We start from the raw sequence: 23,063 nt of genomic DNA, 5'->3' as shown, positions 1-23,063 counted from the left end.
TTGGTTCGTATGTAAAATGAACACAAATGAAGAATGCTTACTCTAATACTGTTATAGACACGAGTTGAATTTGAAAACAGGTTTACTTGACGCACTTCATCAAGAAAGCCGACACACCTGGTTTAAAGAACTGGAGTTTTAATTCCTATTCAATTCCTCATAAAACAAATATAAAACAAATGTTGGAAGGTTCTCTCTGGACTTTGAGTCCATCAAGGACCACAGTTTAAAAAGAAAAAAAAAACAGTATTGCAAATATTGTGTATTGTTGTTTTGTTTTTTTTAACGGCCGAGGAGATTCTTGATGCAAGAGCCGTAAAGTTGTGCAGAGGCTTTTCAGAGCTGAAGGGCGCAAAACTGCTGATAGACGGCTAGGATGTGGTGGTCCAGCTCGGCTGTGAACAGCAGGTTTTCCAACGTGCCCATGTACTGCTGGATGGTCACGTGGTGCTGACGAGGAACGGCGGTGATTGTGTGAGTACTTATTTTGGTGTGCCAGAGTTCCTGTGTATTTATGCACATGCTTACGAGTGAGTGTCTTACCATGAGAAAGATCTGCTGTAGCCTTTCTACGCAGTTCTTGTACCACGGCGTGCTGACGTTGACGCTGCCCGTCTCACAGCGCACCAGATGCTCAGTCAACAGCATGATGAAGCGCTGCCGGGCCACATGCCACAAATTACGGTTAAATTAACATTCTTTACCCAGACGATCGCATCGACTTCTGTTGGTGGCACCTCGAAAGGGTTAAAAATGTGATGTGAGTCGAACAGGAATTTGAAGTGAGCGCAAAGTACCAAACAAATGCATGAAATTCGAGAAAAACTTCACTTATCCGTGAGACTTTATCGCAGGACCTTCCGGATGGCACAAGAAATGAGATTAAAAATGCGATGACCAGTGGACAAAGAAAAAAGTTAGCGTGATGTAGCCTAACACAAAAGGCCTACATTTGGGGAAAAGCCAGTCCAAGCGTCATTTCGCACAAAATGTCATTTCAACTTTGATCACAGAAGCGAAGCACAAAAAAGTGACAATGATTGAAGAACAGGAAAGTGAACTTGCAGCAATTAAAAATAATAAATTATGATTATTTCCCCAAAAGATTACATTGACGTTTTGATGACACCACAGAAAGATTAAAATATGTAATGATGACCATCGAACAGGGAAAATGAACTTAGGGCGATGTAGCATTGCAAACAAAACTTGGAAATTCGAGAAAACTTGGAATTCAAACATCATCATGCACAAAGACCTCATTCAGTAGACTTTTTAATGGAACCCCACAGAATGGGCGAAAATGTGATGACCATATGAAAGAAAATGTTTGCCATGTTATGTCAAAAAGGAAAATTAAAATGCTGCCAAAGAGAGAATTCGTCCCAAGACCCACAAGCACCACATTAGAGATGAACAATGTGCTCCCTCCTATTGTGTCTCATCATGTCCCATTACTAAGGATGGGCAATTAATCAATATAATTGAGAAATTGTTTTTCTGGGGGCTACTGATATTCACCCTCCCAAAAGATTAAAACGATAAATGGATGTTTTGTTCCCTTTGATGTACCAGATCATGTCCCCAAAAAGATCTCAGGTGTCAAAAGAAAGATTCCCACCTGGAAGATGACGAGGAAGAGGTTCTTCTGCTCGCTCTGAGCCGACTCCACCTTCTCCTGCAGCCTATCGATCTGCTCCTCCAGCTGACCCTCCTCATCCTCGCTGTTTTTCTCCATGTCTTCTTCGTCGCCGCTGTCCCTCGGCTGTCCAACGCAAACAGAAAAACATACTATGACGATATTTTTTCGATATACTGTGCAGCCCTACAAGAGATTGTGGGTTATATTGAAATAGCTAACCGATAGATTTCCTTTCATTGGGTATGTACTGTTGTGGTACACATACGCTTTACCTTGTCAATAGAGACTGTCCATAATGCCAGAGTTTTATCTTTCATGCAAACAGGAAAACCCATGGCAGATTTCCTGCATAAAAGAACACATACCCTCTTATTTTGCTGCTTCTCCAGCTTGTCCTTGGCCTCCTCCAGCTCCTTCTGGATTTTTTGGACGTGTTTGTTCATCTTCCGGATGGTTGAGTGCAGAATCTCCCAAATGTAAAGTCTAAGTCAGGTGAAAGCGGGGGAAGAAAACTTGTAGAACTTCTGAAGTGTGGAACTGGATGAGGAAGTAGACCAGGTGTACCTGGTGAACTCGTGAGCCATGTCCTGAGAGAAAAGCCAGTTGGCCACAGCAGCGCAGTCCACAATCTGCGTCCGGATCATTTTGTCCACCAGCACGGCGATCATCTAAAAGGATTCAAAAGTCCCAGAAAGTCAGCCGACACCCACCGCGAGAAGAGGGACTCATGGGGGTGTGGAGGGGGTGTCCTACCTGTGGGTGGTTTGTCCACGCCTGGTAGACCACCTTGAGAATGTGCAGTTTGCCCTCGTCGCTCTCTGTCAGGTTCTTCAGGATCTCGTGAAACCTGCAGGGAAGATCAGCCCATCTGTATTTGCGGCAAGGCTTTTCCCCACTTTTTGAAACCATATGAAAGTACTGTAACCCCCCTTAAGTTTTGATCCCATAACAGCTTCCCATTTCACAAAATGATCCATAAAATTGATTTACGGATTATTTGATTCTGATCAAATGCACTCCCGAGTGCGCCTTTACATGTGGCCAAGACACTCCTAACGTCATCTCACGGAGCAGGCGGAAGTTCACTGTTGCCCTTACAAATCTGGTCGGTCGAGATGTACCGCTACAGTGACCAAGATACACTGCTGAGCTAATAGTAACACGTGATATTCAAATGACTGGCCGAGTCCATTTCTTTGTCACTGTTATGTACAAAAACAACATTGTGCTTTTTGTTCCCCTATATCCTTTTTTTTTTTAAAACCATACATAAATAATAATAATAAATATACTGTATATATTTTTAATAATCACCAACCACTTCTCAATGTTGTGATCATTATTGTTTTGTGAAGTTTGGATATCGTTAGATCCCTACAAGAGAGGGGGAAAAAAAGAACTCCAAATATGTGGCTGATAGCTGTATCCAAACAAAGGGGCCTTGGGATAGGAGTTTATTTTGCCCGTGAGCACACTTGTAACTCAAAACACTTGTATCACAAATCGTCTTTCCCAATTGAAGAAAAAAACAAAACGTTTTTGTTTTAATAAATTAGAGATGAAAGTGGACTTTCCTGAAAATACACACACACACACAAAAAATATATATATAATTTTAACTGACTTACCAGGTTCGTCAACCTTTCTAATGTAGTCGGACAAAAAAAAAATCTCCGTTCATGTCCTTTTCCTCACGCCATGACCACTTGAACGTGTTCCTAACACTCGCGTCTATTGCACGCATGTCCAGCTTGCCTGTCTACCTGTTTGAACATTGCGCTGGGGCCGTACCTGGCCGACCATGCATGAATTAGTTTACACAAAACTATTCAAATACTCGACATTCAATGATTAATCTGCCTTTTGTGTGCACACGTGCACCCTTGGTGGCTTCCGTTCTCGCCGAAATTTCAAAATCTCCCGAGATATGGGGAGGCCATGAGAATGCGAGGGGAGGGGTGTTACTGTTACTAGTGTTCGTGCCTCAACATGGCTACATTCGTGAAAGCAAAACAACGAACTGAAACGCGTGTTCGTTCAACGTTGTCAACTAATATCTGGATTAATTTTAGGCAATTTTCCCTCAATTTTCTGGAGGAAATTTCATGAAAATTTGAAAATCCGTAATTCCGGAGGACTTTCATCTCTAATAAGTAAAAATAGCACATAGAAAAAAAGCCCAGTGCCGATGGCGGCACCTTGTTTATCTGCTAGATCAGACAGCAGAGGCTTGGTGTGTGAGGCTCTTCAAGTGACAGTAACCAGGACGATGCTGGTACATTTGAGCTGTCGCAATGTCTGATGTTGATATTAGACTGAGGAATGTGACATTTTCTCCCAATATCAGTCTGGTGTTTATCATGCACCTTAAATTGGGCCTTGCTGAGTTCTAATTGAAGCTGTCAGATGTATTCATTTAAGAATGTTTATTTTACTTTTATATACATTGCACAATGGGGGCTGTTACTAATATTTTGACTCTCTCAGTCAAAGTTGCTCAGTGAGGTAACCAAAATATTATAAAAAGCAGTCAGGGAGTATATTGTAAAATTAACACCCGAACTTTTGAACAAGCTTTACTTAAAGTGTTGTGGTTTTAAGGTTCTGAGGTGAACTTACTTGCCGAGAGCACTGAATGAGTGGCTGAAGGATTTGGCTGCCAGGTGAAGAAGCGTCTGCAAGAAAACGTCCACTTTCAACGGGTTGAAGCTCTCACCTTCGTCTGCCAGGAGGGGAAGAAGCACAAATTTCACATGACATTCAAGTTCGTATAAAAGCAGTTGACATCAATCCTTACAAAGATGTTGAATAACTGATTAAAACAAACAACCGTCGTCGTCGTCCTGGTTGGGGTTGGGCATATCTTTGAGGATGGTGAGAATCTCCTCGTTGGACGCTCGGTTCTTGATGGCGTTGCCGACGGTCACTGACGTGGCGTAACCCGGCAACAACGCTGAGGCAAGACAAAATGCCATCTTTGAATGAACGTGACATTTTTCAAATCCATTCAGCAGTTGATAGACGACAACACAATGGCTTACAAGCGCTTTCGTCGGCATATTTGTAGATGAAGACAGGCTCGGCCGGAATGAGGGCGGCGAAAGTGGGCGGAACAATTTCCACTATCCTTTGGTGGTAGGACAGCCTGCATAACACATAATACGTTCACAGTTACAAGAACACACACTATATACAGTGTTTACATCATCTTTACTAACTAGGGCTGGATGATTATCGGGAAAAAAGAAAGAATAACAATTACTTTGAGATTAAAATCACGATTAAGAAAATTATTACTAATTGATTTCAAAATGTTAATGTTTACTCAACTACTCAAAACTATCATCATAGGCTCATGCACATTTATCCCTGCACGCTGACCTGTTCATTGAACACTATTCTTTTTGTCAAGTACAAAATGACATGGTTTTGTACAGATTATAAAATGCAGGCCTCTTTCATTCTCAACCATATCATTTTAACATATTTATTTAACCCACAACAAAGCGTATGAGGGTAAAGTGGTTAAGATTGCACGACTGTCCTTGTTTTGATGTTGTTATGTGCTGTGTTTATTATTCTACTTTATGTTAACTGTTTTGTTAAGCGCTTTGTTCCAGCTGCAGCTGTTGTGAAAGCGCTTTTTAAATCAGGATGTATTGTATTGTATCATGTTGTTTTTACCAAATTTTGGGACTTTCTGAGCTAACTTGGGACCTCTGAGATCGTATGTCGTGTGATGTGGAAGGTAGGTCAAAAAAAAAGTTCTTGGATCTTTGGAAAGTAAAATAAGAATGTAGTAAAATAATAGTCATTGTTTTCAATGACTATTATTTTCATTGACCTACTGTATGTAATTATGAAAAACAATTCCATACCTCATGCACTTCTCCAGAACCTCTTTGACAAATTTGGGTTTGGGTTTCTCAAGATCCAATGTCAAACAGTCAGCCCTTTACGACAACAAGAACAAACGGTCAATCAAGCCTGCTAAGACTAAATACCGAGAATCTAAGTTTATAAGCTTCACTCACCAGTCATCCCAGCTCCATCGGAACTGGAAGTTGCTCAAATGGTGGGAGAACCAGTTGATGAGTCTGGAAAATGAGTGAGCCAGGCTGAGCCAGGGAAAATGGGTGTGGAAGATATTTTTATTACCTGTCGATGCAGGTGGTGTTCATGGTGTCCAGTCGCATGTAGAGCATCTCCGTGGCTTGGGCTAACTGAGGTGCTCCGTTAAAGAAATATTCAACATCCATCCAGTATTTTGTGATGCGGCATCTCCGTTCCAAAATTTTCAAGGTCGTTTTGCTGAATTCCCTTGAGATTGTTGGTTCAAATGCAAATCTTGCAAATGGACAAAAAGTGCCAATTTAAACCAAAATGGAACACTTGGTTATCATGGGTCTTTAACTTTTTGGGGCGTCCAATCAAGACAGACAGCAAAAGCAACATTTTAATTTGAGAGACGAAATAAAGATTACAGCAATGTTGTCCATTTTCTGTAGAATGCAATAATCTGCTTTAAAAAAAAATCTTGCTCATACATGAGAATTGTTGAAAAGTAATGGGTGAAAACTGAAGACGTTACTTTTCTCTAATCTAGATTGGGATACAACTTGTGGCAGCGAGCCTGGCTGCAGTTTGCAAAGTTCGATCAGCAGTGACGTGTACATTACATCAATGTGAGGGGGAGAGGGCAGCTGAAAAAGTTCTCCAAAAATCACCTGGGAGGGGAGGGAGGAGAACTTAGTCAAAAATATGTTTTAGGTTTGATTTCGTTTTGCATATAAAAGAAATAGACGCACCTCCACAATGTGATAGTTGAGCGGGATCTTATTTTTGCCAGGGTAGCTAAGTAACTGGGCGGCGCTGCAATGTAAAGAAGTAAAGGTTATATCTGTGTACTGAGATGCCTTGGCTTATGAGTATAATTTGTTTCGTGACCAACATTGTAACTCTAAATACTTGCACCTCACATCATCTTTTCGCATTGAAATAAAAGGGCATGCCATCCATCAGTTCCAACCCCACCAACAAAACCTTTAATAAAGTGTTTTGGAATAAGCAAACTAGCACTCTACAGTATTGTACTTTAAAAATCCTTAAGTAAAACATAATTAAATAGCACAAAGAATTAAATAGTTTGTGAGTCATGATTTCATGTTTTAATGCCCATTGACGTGCTCTTGCTTGTGTGCGCACCTTGGCCACCAGATAATAAATACACCCTACATGAAGAGGAGGATCACGACTGAGCGCCTTAGTAAGCTGCAGTATTACTCTCTCTTTATTTTTATTTTTTTGCATTTTACTTGTGTGCATTGCTATATAGTCCAACCACATATAATGCTATCGATTGTGTTGAAATGTCTGTTGCTTAAAGGTTTACGGATTGTTTTTCATTGCGCAATTGCATTAGCAGCGGACAATCAAAAGCTAGGTGGTTTGGTGATATATGCAAAGGGTAACTCTCTTTGCTTTATGTTTAACTTCAACTGGGAGGGCAGTTAAAAGTTATATGCATCCTTTTTTGAGGTTAGGTTGCATGCCACTGTTAAGCATACATAACTCAAATTTTGCTCGCAACACAATAAATAAACAAACCGGCACCACAAACGCCTAGCATCTCAGAAAACTCATAAGTCGGTTCATTTGTAAGCCGAGTTTCCACACGCATATCATACAGATTTCAACAAGCAAGAGTGTGTATAGAAAATCCATTTCTTGAGGTTTACCAAGTTCTGCGCTCTCTCCAATTAGTCTTCATGATGCAGTGCAGGTTCTCTTCAATGACAAACCTCTCCACAGAGTGACTGCCGGGCATAACCGGACCCTGATTGCAACATACAGCAATCACACAAGATAATACATGAAAAACAGACAAATAAAGCATTAGTGTTTGACAATGAAGACAGGCGGGTAGTGCTATAAATTGTGGGGAAAATGCATAATGGGTCGTAATTTTTTTCCCCCCAAGTGCTACAGTGTAAAAGACAAGTACAGTCTGAAACATTTTTTAAAAAAGCTATTTTTCTTGTCAGTTTGTGACACCATTAGTGGTTTTTCGGGATTAAATGTCTTCTTATGGATAATTAAATATTTTGGATGTTATTAAATAAATATTAAAAGGCAGAGGTAGGCTAAGTATGTCTCACTCTGCCCACCGAGCATTTCCATTATCAAAAATGTGTGATTATTTAGCTAAGCCACTGCACGCACTGAAAATTGGTGAATCAAAATTAATTATATTCTGATTAACTTTGGTGAATTAAGTTATTGTAAATCATTTTCAAAGTAATCAACTGCACACACGCACACACACACACACACAAAACATCCAGCCAGGGAGCGGTTCATCGGCGCTGCCTGTCACTGAGCGCGCATCTCTGGTGGCCATGAATTTGCAGAGGGCCGCTGCTGGAACCAAGGACCGTTTCGTTGCACTGGCAGCTATGAGCCCACAACCACTGGAACCATGGACCATTGTAACTAAGATTAACCCATAAAAAAATGCTATTCAAAATAATAAAATTCCTCCTCAAATAAAGGAAATTAACAAAATTGCTTCCCAAAACAAAAAAAGAGAAAAAAAGTTATTTGGAGCCTTGATATTTGTAGTTATTTTCTCATAGCGCAGCAGTCATGTGCTAAAATGGCTTACCTCAGGTGCGTCAGTGTAGTCAAACATGCGGAAGATGACGCGGGGCATGGGGTACTCGGCATCGGGCATGTGTCCGGGCGGCGTAAAGGGGGGCAAGTTGTGCTGCAGAGCCTCACACAGCACGCTGTCAAAAGCTATGTACGGACGTAGGATATGACGCTCCTGCCAGCGATCCTTTTTTAGTTTCTGGATTTGTGCCCAAAGGCAGTCCAAGTACTGCCGGGACACAGTCGGGGTTAGTGGCAAGAAAACTTTTTTCTGTGTATGTGCGTTGAAATAAGTTCAAGTTTCTAACCTCCTCTTGAGGGTGGGGCTTCTCAGCAGTCCACACCTGAAGCATGGGGAGATGAGTCTTCGATCGCCTCCTGAAAAAAAACAAGTAGAAGAAGCACAGTCAGAGGTTCGTAAAACATTGGGGACTGACGAAAAATACATTACCACGACAAGAACAGTCAGTCCCACTTATTTAAGAGAAAAACGGTTACCTTACGAGAAAAGATTTTAGACAATAAAATCTAGATTTTTCAAGATTAGATTCATCTTGAAAAAAAATATTTTTTTTTTACATTTTATGAGAAAAAGTAAAAAGTAGTAAACTTGTTGGAATAAAAATCATAAAATGACCCCGCACACGAAGTGCAGATGTCCAAATACTGAGAGCGCATGGTGCCTTGTGTGTGCCAGACTTTACAAGAACAAAGTAAAACATATTCATGTGACCAAAACTTTTCTATGCTCAAAATGACGGTGGTTTTGTATTGCCATTTGTATTTATATGTTTCGTCTCCGTGTTTTTGACCAGTTCTAATGGCTGTTACAGCTGTATCGGTTGTGAAGGCTCTAAATAAATAAAGCTGGATTGTATTGTATTGTATTGCCTTTAGCATAGCTCTATCTAGTTGATGCATAGTGCAACCGCAGCCACTATTCTATAGCTTCTATTCAATGTGCCTTATAAGGCAGTGCGCCTATGTATGAAAACACTTTTAAAATAGGCATTCAGTGACGGTGTGCCTTATACTTCGAAGCGTTTTATTGCGCAGAAAATAGGGGAGTCCGATTTTCCTATTCTGGAAAAAAGGCCGTAACATGTTAAGAAAAAAAAGGTGTGATTTTGCAAAAAGGGTGACACGTGTTTGGTTGACATTAAGTCCTACTTGAGGTAGCCTTCAATCTGGCTGAGGAGTCTGTCCATTTCCACATCCTTCTTCTCATAGAGCTCCTTGCCCACCCACGGCAGGCAGGACAGCACCACGTACACAAACCAATCCGACCGAACCTTTGCACCCAAGCACACAGAAACACTTTATGAACCTTTATCAACTACCGAGATACAGTATGACATCCTGAATGAAAATACCTGTGGTACATCTTCCTCTTGCGTAACGCTGACAAAGTTCTCAAACATGGCCACCATGGATGGAGCGGCAATCACGTGGCAGTTGACCAAGTCAGAGAGAAAGCGGACCTAAACAAAATGCATTAGTTGGACGAAAAGGCCGCTGACATGGTCAGGTGTTGAGCTATTTTACCAAGTAAACGGCCTCATTGTAGAGATTGTTCTTCAGAGTCTCTTTCAACTGCCGAATCATGGCCTCCACAAATTCGCCGCCAAAGTTATAGTTCCTGGCGTTGAGGAGGCCCACCAGCGTGGTGTACACGGTCAGCTTCTCGGGGAGGAGACGAGCCCTACGGATGCAAGCCAGCTGATGACACCTACTACACTAAGTGTGTGTGTGTGTGTGTGTGTGTGTGACTGGTTATTTTACTTACACCGCACATAAAATACGAAGGATTTTGTTCTTGTAGTTGGGAAGGTCAGCCTCCAACACGCCGGCAAGCCCCTCCAGGTTGCTCTCCAAGGATGACTTGCTCTGGCAAAACAATCATTACAGCTATTACTATTGTTCTACCGCTGTGTCCGCTCAGGCATAAAATGGCTCCCAGAATACATGTCTAAAGTAAAATATCCCCAAACATAACTTCATTCTATGTGACAATTGTAGGTTATTTGGAATCTTATCCAACTCTATTAGGGAAACTGAAGACACTTCGCGCTCCACGTTTTGTGGCTTCAGTGCTTCGCAAGTTTTTCCAAAATACTGTATTCATTAAAAAAAAAAAAAGAGAATCAAATAATTAAAAGGAAGAAAAAAAATACAGCCATATCAGCAGTCATATTGTAGAAAGACGGGCTGTTTTATCTTGATGCGCGACCCTCAATCCCAAACAAAGAGATGAGGTGACTCAGATATTTTGTACATGTCTGCACTGCACTGTACAATGCCATGGGCACTCATACAAGGCATGCGATTGGTTCCTGGCGCGACATCAGCCAATGAGAGCACAAGTCAATTTACCCCATGCGCTGGTTGGCTGCGCATCATCGCAGCCTCATCCAACACCTTCCCTTGTTGTGTCTTGCGAGTCTCACAATTCTGTATCTTAGTGTTGTACTCGTAATAGCTTTTTTTGTTTAAAAGCGATAACTTTTTTTGAGTAGTTAAGCTGCGCTCCAACCACTTGCTGCTGACCACTCCTATCCTGTCTGGAAGAAATCAAAACCTGGATGGCACAAAATTTCTTAAGATTCAATGAAAAGAAGACAGAGGTGATATTGTTTGGTCCCAGTGGCCCTTGTAAATTCCATCCTGTAGACTTGGGCCCCCTGTCTCCTTATCTTAAGTCAACAGTCTCAAACTTGGGCCTTAAACTGGACAGTGATTTCAAACTCGATCGGCAAATTGGTGCCGTTGTTAAATCCAGCTTCTTTCACCTTAGACAGCTGGCCAAAATAAAACCTCTCCTCTCACATGAACACTTTGAGACAGTAATTCATGCCTTTGTCACATCCCGGCTCGATTACTACAATGCCCTTTACTTTGGTGTCAGCCAGTCCTCCATTAAGCGCCTTCAGCTGGTCCAGAATGCCGCTGCTCGCATCTTGACTGGTACTCGTAAGAGGGAGCACATAACTCCTACTCTGGCATCCCTTCACTGGCTCCCCATTCATTTTAGAGTTATTTTCAAGATCCTCTTATTTGTTTTCAAATCTCTGAATAATCTCGCGCCACCTTACCTCTCTGAGCTCATCCGCCCCTACACACCTGCCCGGCGCCTCAGGTCTGTGGACCAGACCTTATTAGAAGTACCAAGAACTAAACTGAGGCTCAGAGGGGATCGAGCCTTTTCTGTTGCTGGTCCCTCTCTCTGGAATGACCTCCCACTGAACATTCGGCAAGCCTCCTCGCTGCCCATCTTCAAAACCCTCCTCAAAACTCACTTGTATTCTTTGGCATTCGACTCAGCATGACTTAGATTTGTTCTTGGTTTTACTGTTTGGTGCTTTCTACCGCCTTTATTACCGATTTGTCTTACTGTTTATTGTGCATGTTAAATTGCTCCATGTACAGCACTTTGTATGCAGCGATGGCTGTTTGAAAGTGCTCTATAAATACTGTTGACTTGACTTGCTGTGGCAACCATGTGTCCCGGGTGTGTGGGAGCATGTCAGCCCCCTCGTTCCTCCATGGAGATGGCAGTATCAACAGGGACGAGGGGGCTTACATGCTCCTACATGCCTGGGACATGTCAACAGCGGCAGGGGGGCTTGTTCATAGCCATGATGGAGTCAGGAGCCTTATTTTGAAGGTTTCCGATGCGGTCAGCTGTTTTTCAGACACGAAGCAGTGACTTTGTTTCACATATGTATACTTGTATATTTTAAGGATGCTGGTACCCACATACACAAAAACTCCTGGGGGATTACTGTATAGCTTCGGTTTGCATAGCAGGTTTGAAAATCATCGTCTTTGTCATCACTTTCAGTATAAAACAGTTACCTTTTCTCCCACATTGCATATCAAAGACTCCAGGCTGTCTTCAATCTCAGTGGGCTCAGAGGTTCTCCTCCTCTTGTGATCCTGGCCTCCTGTTGGTTCGACATTGGAGCAAACAATAGCAACATTTTACAGGCATCAAAAACCACTAAACTCTTGTTACTTGTGGGCCAGTGTAATTTTCTCCCAATGTAATTGTGTCCTAATGGACTTGGTTGCTTTCTACTTGCTTCTTCGTGGACTTGTGACCGAGTGTCACTATGTCCTCATGTACTTTTGTACTGGCATCCTTGTGTCCTAATGGGCTTGCACCCTTGTCTACATGTGTCCTAGCATCCAGGTGTACACATCCACTTCTGCATCAGCATCCTTGTGTTTTATGTCTGTCCTAGTGGGACTTATCTCCTTATGTCTCGTCGGTGTACTTGTGTCCTTGCATATCCGTGTACCCCCCGCCCCGCCCCCAGTGGATGTGCCCTTTTGAAACTATGTCCTTCTGGACGTGAGGCCTTGCATACCTGTGTCGTAGTGGACCTTTACCCTAGCATTCGTTTGCCCAAGTGTAATTTGGTCCTTGTTCACCTATCCCTTCGGTGTCTTGAGTTCTAGTAGACTTGTGTGTGTCCATTTACGTCCGGGCATCCTTGTGCCACTGCCCACTTGTGTCCTAGTGGACCTGTTCCCTAGCATCCTAGTGGACTTGTGTATTTAGCAACTTATATCCTAACAACCTTATGTTCCAGTGGACTGGTGTCCTACCATTGTTTGACCAAATGTAATTGGGTCCTGTGTCCTGACATTCTCATGTCCTAGTGCGGGGGTCGGCAACACGCGGCTCCAGAGCCGCATGGCTCCCTGGAGCTTTATAAAAAACGTTTGAAAATGGAATCACATTTTGAAAGGCTAATATCGCTCAAATAGATATAGATACATGTTGCAGCTCCAAAAAAGGAGAGCTGTGGTGTTGGTTATTAAAATGTACACTTTATTTATGCTTTTAACAGTCTCGACAAACAGACACGTCTGCGTCCGACTCTGTCCCTTCTCTCTTCTCGTTCGACTCAAGAGGCGTTCAAAGACAGCCTCCGAAAAACAGAAATTAATGATCATTTCACTGACACTTTAGAAAAGCGAAAATAATGCACCAAAACAAAAAATCAAGCGAGGGAATTACAAAATAAATTCTATGGGCGAGTTTGTGAACACACAACAAAGACATGAATAACAAACAATTCTGATACAGTCCAGTCTCCTACATACACACAGCATATGTTTCCTTCATTGTAAGTTTTATAGAAGGCTTCTATTTTTTTGCGGCTCCAGACATATTTGTTTTTTGTGTTTTTTTGTCCTATATGGCTCTTTCAACATTTTGGGTTGCCGACTCCTGTCCTAGTGAACTTGTATCCTTGTCTACTTTAGTCTGAGTGGACTTGTATCCTTGCAACCTTGTGGAATTGAGCATAGGTGTTCAAGTCTCCTCCTTTCCTTGTGCACTTGTGTAGTTGGAAACTTGGGTCAGAGCATCCTATGTGTCCTAATCGTTACCGTTCACTAGCAATTGATAGCAGTCACCGATTTCAATTTTATCTTAGGAAGTGTGAAAACTATTGTGGTATTTTGGACGTGATGAGCTGTATGACATTGACTTTTACAGGGTCATATGAGATGAGTTCAGAATGAAGTTACAATGACATGAGGTCATAGTTTGGGGTGTATTTCTATTTTGAATAAAAAGCAATCATATATTTATTTTGGAGTGAGAGGTGCCTCAAAAGCTCGCTATTTCTGCCCAGGCGAGGGTTGACCGTTTTTACCTTCATACAAACTAAACTAATTAATTTGCGTAATTGAATGGGTACGTTTGATAAACTGGCGCTACGTCACTGTTTCTTAACGCTGATAAAAAAAGACAAATGGCTAGGTAAATAAATCTATTATACCCTCTGGTGCTCGAGTCGGAGCTAACTCAATAGCTAAAAACATTGCAAATAAAACCGGTCAGCATCGTGACTACATGTGCAAACTAGTGCGCAAGAATACGAACGAGCAATAATATTTTAAGCGTATCTCCTGTCATATTCCTTCCTAAGACGATTTAAAAACAAATGTGCCTGGGAAGAAGAATAACAACGAAGAGGCTAATTGATACTAGCCGCAATTCATTTGCTCCAACGTGGGAAAACAACGACATCAAAGTTAAACGTACCGTCATATGAGTCGCTATGTCGTCTCCTGGACATGTTTTAATCCGTTTTGCCGTAAATTGTGAGTGAAAAAACACCCCACAAAATTTAATGGAGACCAAAAATGGAAAAGGCGCCTTTTCATGTATCAATTGAACTCGCAAGTGAGCGAGTGATGGGCAACAATTAGCCTAGCTTAGTCGGCCCATTTAAGTGAGACACACTTCCGGTAGCGAACGGCAGGAGTAAATGGAGGAGGCTGTGTCCAAATTCACAGACTGCGTCCTCCGAAGGCTGCATATTCGGCCGCACGACCTCACTTTCGGCGTGACTCGACCGCATCGGTGTCCAAATGCACATTAACCCTGTCCGAATTCGCCATGTTTTATGCAGTCCAGAGAGGCTTCACCAGGAGGAATCTTTGAAGTCGTCGAAAGACCCAGTTTGCGAACTGTCTTTCTAGAATTTGTAAACCACGTGTCGTCGGGTGCGTTTATGTGACGTCATTCGTTCGAAAATGTAGCCTTCGGAGCACGCAGTCTACTACATGGTAGACTGTGAATATGGATACCGCCAGAGATCGCCGTGAATTTTCAAATGTACTTATGGCGCTATTTCATTGCACGTATATAGGCCATAAAATACATAGATCAGATGTTCTTCGTTTTTTTAATGGAATAATTAAATGCATTACATTGAATGGTAAATGAGCTTTTCACTTTTTTACCTCGGGTACTGAAAGCGCTTTCCACTGTTACCTCATCCACAGCATCAGGAGCAACTGGGGGTTCAATATCTTGCTCAAGGACACTTTAATATGGTCGCAATGGCCGGCGGATACCGCGGGAATTCAGCTTTCGGGTGGTTGATACTTAAGAGATTGCTTGCCATTGCTCACGGTCTCTGGTTTAGCAGGTGGCGGTATGCAACAATGAGATGTAATCCGCCAAAAACTAGAAGAAGAAGTGGTGCAACGGCTTCTTCTGTCCGGCCAATCCAATGGGAGCTCGTTTGTCGACAAGAGAAAACAAATAAATATAAACAGTTAAAAACATGACTTCGGTTTGCTCAGAGTTCCGAGACTGGAACCTTGAAAACGTATGTTCGCCTAACGTATTAAAAGAGGAGAAGCAGCTCTGTGCGTCGCTCAGAAGGTTCTACAACCTAAACAGGAGGAAGGTGAGTAGGGTAACCTAAATCACCTAAGTCCTAAGTATGATGCCTAAACTTTCGAAGTTGTAGAAAGTAGCACTGCTTAAATCGAGTCCACACTAAATTTCAAGCAAGTCGAGACAAGTCATAAATAGAGTGAAGAAAATCATGAATCGAGTCAATGCTCTTTGTACCCTTACTTGTGTTAATTAGCTGTATACCAACACATCCTTAATCACAGTTTTCAAGTCTTAGTGAAGTTTGACCAGCTATGGGTGAGTTAAGTTGTTACGTTAACGTAAATTGATAAACCTTGGATTACGGAAGCTGCTAAAGAAACTCGATAAAGATAGATAAAAAGATAGCAAGAAACTGTAAATATTTTTTGTCCATCCCGTCTAAAAAAAAAAAGAAAACTCAAACCGTTTTGCCTGTTTTAAACCGTAAATATACCACAAACTATGAATGAAAAACACACTGCAAAACAAAAGCAATTAAATAATACAAAAAGAGCACCAACGACGTGTGCGCGCGCGCTTGTGAGTGCCGTCTCCCACAAAAGCGAACAAGTTACCAGTAGTTGACAGACAGGAGAGGGAAAAATCGCGAGTGAATATTGATTTATGTAAACAAAGATGTATGCAGATGACCATTTATCATGCCCCAAAACTGTCGTGTCCATTTTTCCTCATTGAACGACAAATTGAAATAGTGACAGGCCCCGAGTTTCAATATTTACAATAAATATTGTTTTGAGAGTTGAGGAGACTTTGGCTGGTTCTTCATTAGTGTATTTTAATGCGGCTTTCAATATCAGCCTATTGGCCTAATTTTGCAGCATCGGAACATAACAGTCATTTTTTTCTATTACTGGGCTGATCATTATAGGTTCGATAAATATTGTGCATTCCTAATTTCAAACTCATCATCCAGCATTACCTGGAAAAATAAAGCATTTCATTTAGAAAAAAAAATGCACCGGAAGTGTGCATGTATTTTCACATGCAGCACAGACTCTGTAACTTCCTCGAACAACCCAAGCGATTATTGAAGTGCAAACTGCGAATGGCTGGGTACATTATAAGTCACGAAAGAGCTAATGTTTCTTTTTCAGTCCTTCGCTGCCTTTGTGGCATCCAAGCAGGAAGCAAGTCCCGAGGTGGTGGGCAGTCCATCCTGGTGCTGCTGTGGCCACGTGTTTGCTGAGCAAGCTGCTATTCACCAACACGTTGCCAGAATGCATGGCAGTGAAATTCAACAGCTGGCACGAGCCCAGTACAATCACTCGCTTAACAAAGGGCAAGAAGAAAAAGACGACACCAAACCACACAATGAAAGCTTGTCCATGGAGGTCACTGCGTGGATGCCAGACATGAGTCACATTCCCGAGGATCAGCTCAAGAAGTAGCCACATTTTCAGTCATTTTATCAGCAACTTGTGTCTGAATTTAACTCCATTCTTTTTCTTCTGTCCAGAGGCCCCGGCAAAGTTCTGCTTTACTATCGCTACTGCCACGTGGAGGAGCCGCATGTTGTCTGCGCTTGGCAGAGAGCTTTATGCCAGCGCCTCCATCTAACTGGCAAGGTACGCAGCTATCCTGATTAAAAGGTAAATGCAATGGTGGGAAGCTGAAGTGGATTTTCAGGTATCAATATTTTACTTGGGGATATTTATTATTATTATTATTATTTAAATTTTGTCAAGTTATTAAAATAAGTGTTGTGTAAAACCAACTGTAAAAATTCATTGTTGCGTATAGTGGTGCCTTGAGATATGAGTGACTCGATTTATTAGCCTTTTGAGATATGCGCTGTTGTTCTGACAGTTTTCTTGCTTTGACTTGTGAACGCAGACTTCAGGTACGAGTGCTCTCGAGTGGCAATGAACTCTACTTGAACCACTTCATCATAAGCTGCCCTGAAGCAATGCATTGAACACAAACGGTGCAGCAAACCACATACAAAGACAAAATAACATTACTCATACGGTCTTTATCCTCTGCGAAGAACGACAAATAGTAATGCCGTTGATGAGCTGATACTTATCAATAAACATTGTATCTGTCTGTCTGTCTGTCTGTCTGTCTACTTTCCCTGGTAGCTATTGCGGGCACAACAGTTCTGATGTATGAGCATAGTCACGGAATTAATTCAACTGAATTAATCTCATGGCACCGCTGTACTTAAGTACCTATCACAGTCTATACTTTTTTATGCTTACCGAGGTAAATGAGTTAAATCAGTCCTTCTAACAGTCTTTTTTTTTCCTCAAATGTATGAACTTTTACTTAAGTCTAGCATGCGAGTTGTTTTTCACCTCTGGTGAAATAGTCCCTCGAACCAAACGAGTGTTGTTCTTTAGGTAAGGGTCGCCACAGAGGGCATCAACGGAACAGTGGGGGGCACCCGTGTCGCCACTGAGGTTTATGTGGACACAATGTGCTCGCATCCTCTTTTCCTGATGGGAAAAGAGGATTTTAAGGTATGGTATTTAGCCAAAAACAACATCAAACATACACACATGGGCTGTTATGCTGTCCTGTCTGCTGCCTAAATGGAAATCAGCTGTGTGGAAATCGATACTGCATGAAATCCTTAACTGAATCGAAAGTTAATTGTGAAAAGTTCATTGAATCAAATCAGTTTCGATTTTGGGAATCCGAAACAGTACCCCAAATTGCTCTAAAATGTCTTTCTATAGGATCAAAATTGAACAAGTGATTTCTTTTGTTAATGCACTACCCTCTTTGTGTGTGTGCGTGTGTTTCCCCGTGTGTGATCAGACAAGCGATGGCGGTCCTGAGTGTTTCACCGAGCTGAAGGTGGGTGTCTTTGAGGAAATCGTCCCGATCGGATTCGACCCTGACGTCCTTTCCTACCACCTGGCAGGTACCGCTAATGTGATGCCAGGTTGGCATGGCAACTAGAGATGTAACCGTATATGAAGATAACCGGCTTTACATCTTCAGTTATAAAGGCCAATTCCAATGAAGTTGGGACATTGTGTAATTGAGGAAAAAAAATCACGAATTGTTATGAATACCCTGGTCTAAAAACCTGTACAAAAAAATTGAGAGAACTGGTTCTCAGTTGCAATGCTGACCTGGCTGCAGACAGCAATTGATGATGAAAAGGGACAAAGCTGTCTTTTTTTTTTGTTGTTGTTGTTGTTCTTTACCCCAGACTTGTATAAAGCGTTTTGGTCATGTCTTGCTGCTCAGGAGTCCATCTGGACCCTGAGGAGTTTCACAAAGAGGTGGCGGCTTTAATGGTCGAAGGGGATTCGCACGGTGACACAGTCCTGCTGGACTGCCGCAATTTTTACGAGAGTAAAATTGTACGTTACCGCCTCCGTTTACCGATCAGGCCACTTGTCCGTCCGTCTTTGATGAAAAACGGTCATCTGCCATCAGGGTCAATTCTCGCGCTGTCTGGCCCCCGACATCCGCAAGTTCAGCTACTTCCCGGACTACGTGGACAAGAACCTGGAGCTCTTCAGAGACAAGAAGGTGCTCATGTACTGCACCGGAGGCATCCGCTGCGAGCGAGGATCTGCTTACCTCCGCTCTAAAGTGAGCTATTTTTTATCTTCTGTTTTTATTTGTAATTATGGATTGTCACGAGTCTGCATGGGCCAGTTTGTCGGTTTACTGTGGTTTTAAAAAGTCAAGATTTCATTTACAGCTAAAATTGTCAGACATGGAAATTGTATTTTCTTTTTTGAGGGGAGTCCAAAGCAGACAATGTCCAATTATGATTGGCTGCTTGCAAAGACGACTAAACAAGCCACCTCTTTTAAGTTAAGTGTTTCACTTTTTTTTTCTCCTCACCAATTTAATATGGCATATATCTCAGGGCACCAAATATTCAATTTTTCTGTTTAAAAATAAAATAGCTTAATGTTCAGGAGAAAAATGCTTTTATTCACCCAAATATTTTATAAAAGGAGATTTTAGGGCTGAAATTTTAGTACCGGTCCATGATACCGTGGTATTTTTTTTCACAGTTATTATACTGTCAAAATCTAATCTCGACCTTTGCCTTGTCGTCAGTGAACTGACCAGGTTGTCATCCAACTGTTGTTCTACCATTGGGCTGCATCAGCTCTGATTCAGCTCCACATAATACATTCAGATCTGATTCAGCTTTAAATTTAACTCATTCAGTACCAGCCAATTCTAGACCAAGTCTGAAAAGACGTTTAAAAAAGTCTTTGGGAATGAATGAGTTAAATGTAAATATTTTTGAAATATTGTTAATTGATTTACTATACTAAAAATTATTTGATAATTTTTACGATTATGGTCCACATTATAATTTTAGCTGATTTTTATATCATCATTTTAAGTATGGTCAGGCACTTCAAAACTCATCAAGCAGGGTTATTTGTAATATTGGTGTTGGATGTACTTATTCAAACGTGCTTTCATTGTTTTTAAATAGATTTTTTTCACATTTCTCCTTTTAATGTTCATGTATTTCTTTGCTATATTTAGTCAAAAGCATGCAGTTAAAAATTTCAAAAAGATTACATTTTACATTTATTGTATACTAATCAAATGTTTTCAACTTTTCAATGTATTTTTCTTTTTGATTACGTATTGTGTATTTTATTTATGATTCAAATGTAATTTTTTTCGTCATTTATTATATTGGGAGTTTTTAAAGGACGGATGGATGGATATTTTAAATGTATTATTTTAAAAAATTCTGTGAAAGTCATCAAACAAGTTATCTGTTGTGCATATGTAGCATAATAGTGGCTCATAGGGACTAAACTTTGTTCCAGGGGAGCAACAAAAAAAAAAACGTTCTTTTAAATATTTTTGTATCCTATATGCAGAATGTATGCAAAGAAGTTTACCAGCTGAAAGGTGGAATCCACAAATACCTGGAACGCTACCCCGACGGCTTTTACCGCGGGAAGCTCTTTGTTTTCGACGAGCGCTACACCATCTCCTCCAATGACGACATCATTGCTGGTGAGGGCCCCCCCCCCCCCCCCATGCTTCTGTTGCACTTTAGGCCTTTTAACGTGAATTGGTCTTTAGGTTGCAGGTACTGCGGACGCCCTTGGGATCGCTACCAGCTGTGCACTACGCGCTTCTGCTGCCAGCTGGTGCTGTCCTGTCCCACTTGTCGCTCTGAGGGGCACACTGCCTGCTGCCCCGGTTGCCTCACTGGCAGCACGCGGCGCAAAGAGGGGTGCGAGTGTACCGACGGACGTCCCAGGATCCCTCAGGATGTGAATAATGATGGCAAGCCACTTCATTTGGTACTCTAGGTTGAAGACAACACTTTTTTGGCACTTTTTTTTTTTGCCCTCTTCTACAGCCAAATGAGGTGACCAGAGTATTTGGAATAAGTCTCGTGTGATATTTCAGGTACCTGTACTTGGCTTGAGTATTTATTTTGCAGATAACTTTTCGCTTTTACTCTACTTTTAAAAACAGATATCTATACTTTCTACTTCTTACTTTATCAAAATTGTCTGATGATTTTTAATTTCCGCCGATAATAAGACGATGCAAGGAAAGGATTAAAGGCAACCGCATGATGAAACTGATTCAGAAGCAAAATATTCCCCATTCATGGCCATATTGAAATAGCTGTTTTTGAAACGCCTCAGGTTCAACCACAACAAAATACGAGGCATTTATGATGAGGTGGAATCGCAGACACAAGAGGCGAGATACTATTCAGGTATAGAGAGAGAAAACGTGAAGCTTTAGGTAGGTTTTAGTTGCTGTTGGAGTTGTTCATGAACACGGTTGTGAAATAAGTAATGAAATAAATGCATGCTTTAACCAATTGTTGCACGACTTCATGTGGGAGTGTAAATACATGTTTAATAAAGATAATCTCACAGAGGCAAAAAATGCATACCAGTAGATTTATTCAAGGAAGGTTTGATTATTTAAAGTGGATTATGCACACTCGGTTCCATTAAATTAAATTGCGCAATTGTGATGAAACTGTAATGATGAAATAAGAAAATATACAAAAATGGATAAAAAATTCTACAAAATATATCAAATTTACAGTCAATCTAATTTGATGTTACTGTTTAATATTTTAAAATGCAGTATAAGTATTAAGTACAGTATTGACAATAATTGTGATATTTTTTTATAATGTAATATTCACTGGCAATTTTAATTTCAGTCATCAAGTATTATAGAGCAGTAAGTGTTACTGATACCACATTGAAATTTACCCAGTATGGGATCTCAAAAGAAATGAAACATCAGCCCCAAGAATGTTTTTTTTTTGTACTTTTACTTTTACTCAATTAATACTTCTATTTAAGTACAGAGGGAAACTACAGAAGCAGAGCATTTTTTTAAATCTTTGCAAGACAATATTACCTTACATTTTGAGTGGGCATGTGTACCGAATGAAGTGGACTTTTAGCCTTACGTGGCTGGAGAAGGGCTTTTAGTTGGAAATGTTTGTTCTCTTTGGTGTATTTGACCAATAATGATTAATTTTGGATAAAAAAAATTGGGCCTTTTCAGGTTAAATGTATCTCTGGGTGCTTAGTACTCTTTGTAAGACTGAAAATAAATAAATAGAAGCTGGTGAATGCTGATTCACTATTCAATGTTTGTCCTCCTGTTTCAGAGCCTGTTTGGTATGAGGAGAAATAAAGCTTCCAGCTTGCATGCTTTATTTAAGAATTTATTGTGCAGACATTTTAGGAGGTATTTGGGACGAACTCCGGTCTGTGTGTAGTAATGATTTACGACAGACAGATGGCAGTATTTGTCCGCCAATCCTGTTCACAAGCGCTTGGAAGCAGCCTTCTTAAATGTCGAATTGTTCCCTCATTATAAATGTAAAAGTCCAGCCTCTCTTTTATTATTAGCTGTCTTAAATAAGCGGTAAAATTGTGACAATTGTGGCGCCTTTGTTTAATGACATTAACACGAATACATGTAGTCGTATTAGTACTTAATAAAACTTATATGCAGATAAAAATGTTAGAATTTGTTTAGGTGATATTTGAAAGTCTTCACTGCATTTCGTCTTTATTTCGCAAAGATGTGCTCCAAATTTGTCCTCGACGCGCCCGCTCTCTGATTGGTCAGGGCGTTGATTGGCCTTGCCTCTGGTTGGCTGAAAGTTCCGTGCGTGGGCGGGGACGCTGAGTCCAGAGCAGCACTCTTCTGCCTGCGGCTCAAAGTTTGAGGACGCCGATGCACCCCGGGCCTTTATATTTTTTTAAAACGTAATATCCCCTCACCTTGGCATTCTGATTTATTAACATAGCATTTTATGATATTTGTAATCTACAACTCGTCGCTCCTCCCGATAGTCGATATACTTCCAAGCAAGAGACGCATCAAACGGGGGATAAACCGTTGATGTCATTATTCTTTTTGTTTTTTTTTTGTTTTTGTTTTTTTGTGCCGGAGGATTAGCTAATTTAATCATTCAGTGGCTGGTGGACATATTTTTTAAAAAGTAAGTGACATATATATACATTTAATGCGCGTGTCACGTGTTAATATTCAGCATCCGTGTAAAAACGTTACTGTCAAACAGGTGGCCCATTTATGAAATCTGATTACAATCTG

At 41.1% G+C, this 23,063-nt stretch overlaps 3 protein-coding genes across 5 annotated transcripts in view; 2 read left to right on the top strand and 1 right to left on the bottom strand.

The window, feature by feature from the left end:
• Nucleotides 1-121: 121 nt before the first annotated feature.
• On the bottom strand, nt 122-14,597 carry ncbp1 (nuclear cap binding protein subunit 1). The gene is made up of 23 exons (XM_086137701.1): nt 14,355-14,597; nt 12,149-12,237; nt 10,080-10,180; nt 9,839-9,995; nt 9,667-9,774; nt 9,464-9,585; nt 8,602-8,671; nt 8,307-8,522; nt 7,381-7,478; nt 6,451-6,514; nt 6,259-6,369; nt 5,801-5,865; nt 5,677-5,739; nt 5,521-5,595; nt 4,684-4,787; nt 4,473-4,595; nt 4,262-4,364; nt 2,396-2,489; nt 2,207-2,310; nt 2,008-2,125; nt 1,622-1,765; nt 544-657; nt 122-450 (listed from the first exon to the last, which is right to left on the bottom strand). Exons 1-23 carry the CDS (start codon nt 14,386-14,388, stop codon nt 337-339), a joined length of 2,391 nt encoding a protein of 796 aa, XP_085993827.1. The 5' UTR covers nt 14,389-14,597; the 3' UTR covers nt 122-336.
• A 179-nt stretch (nt 14,598-14,776) lies between these two features.
• tstd2 (thiosulfate sulfurtransferase like domain containing 2) lies at nt 14,777-21,294 on the top strand. 3 transcript variants are annotated; one of them, XM_086137716.1, is made up of 9 exons: nt 15,180-15,510; nt 16,598-16,887; nt 16,960-17,068; nt 17,846-17,965; nt 18,267-18,372; nt 18,705-18,820; nt 18,897-19,055; nt 20,327-20,465; nt 20,535-21,294. In XM_086137716.1, exons 1-9 carry the CDS (start codon nt 15,385-15,387, stop codon nt 20,765-20,767), a joined length of 1,398 nt encoding a protein of 465 aa, XP_085993842.1. In that variant the 5' UTR covers nt 15,180-15,384; the 3' UTR covers nt 20,768-21,294. The 3 variants fall into 3 exon arrangements, with proteins under 3 accessions (XP_085993856.1, XP_085993847.1, XP_085993842.1); XM_086137730.1 differs by lacking the exons at nt 20,327-20,465; nt 20,535-21,294 and adding an exon at nt 19,209-19,506 and having other exon boundaries at nt 14,777-15,510; XM_086137721.1 differs by lacking the exon at nt 17,846-17,965 and having other exon boundaries at nt 15,178-15,510.
• A 1,376-nt stretch (nt 21,295-22,670) lies between these two features.
• The window catches only part of fgfrl1a (fibroblast growth factor receptor like 1a), a 48,599-nt gene continuing 48,206 nt past the window's right edge, over nt 22,671-23,063 (top strand). The window contains exon 1 of the mRNA XM_086137686.1: nt 22,671-22,950. The gene's annotated coding sequence lies outside the window, so the exon portion shown is untranslated. The remainder of the gene's footprint in view (nt 22,951-23,063) is intronic.

The sequence above is a fragment of the Hippocampus guttulatus genome, chromosome 2 (genome assembly GCF_054856545.1).
Source record: "Hippocampus guttulatus isolate MCC_2025c chromosome 2, RoL_Hgut_1.0, whole genome shotgun sequence".
Taxonomy (NCBI): domain Eukaryota; kingdom Metazoa; phylum Chordata; class Actinopteri; order Syngnathiformes; family Syngnathidae; genus Hippocampus; species Hippocampus guttulatus.
This window is presented reverse-complemented; position numbering and strand designations above follow the sequence as displayed.

What these genes read in the sequence shown, in the direction of transcription:
- ncbp1 (XM_086137701.1), bottom strand. Translation starts at nt 14,388, where the DNA reads ATGTCCAGGAGACGACATAGCGACTCATATGACG. An exon ending in AACACCACCTGCATCGACAG is followed by an intron (nt 5,740 to 5,800) that starts GTAATAAAAATA and finishes CTCATTTTCCAG; the next exon opens with ACTCATCAACTGGTTCTCCC. An exon ending in ATATGCCGACGAAAGCGCTT is followed by an intron (nt 4,596 to 4,683) that starts GTAAGCCATTGT and finishes GTCTTGCCTCAG; the next exon opens with CGTTGTTGCCGGGTTACGCC.
- tstd2 (XM_086137716.1), top strand. Translation starts at nt 15,385, where the DNA reads ATGACTTCGGTTTGCTCAGAGTTCCGAGACTGGAACCTTGAAAACGTA. An exon ending in CCCGAGGATCAGCTCAAGAA is followed by an intron (nt 16,888 to 16,959) that starts GTAGCCACATTT and finishes TCTTCTGTCCAG; the next exon opens with AGGCCCCGGCAAAGTTCTGC. An exon ending in CCTTTCCTACCACCTGGCAG is followed by an intron (nt 18,373 to 18,704) that starts GTACCGCTAATG and finishes CTTGCTGCTCAG; the next exon opens with GAGTCCATCTGGACCCTGAG.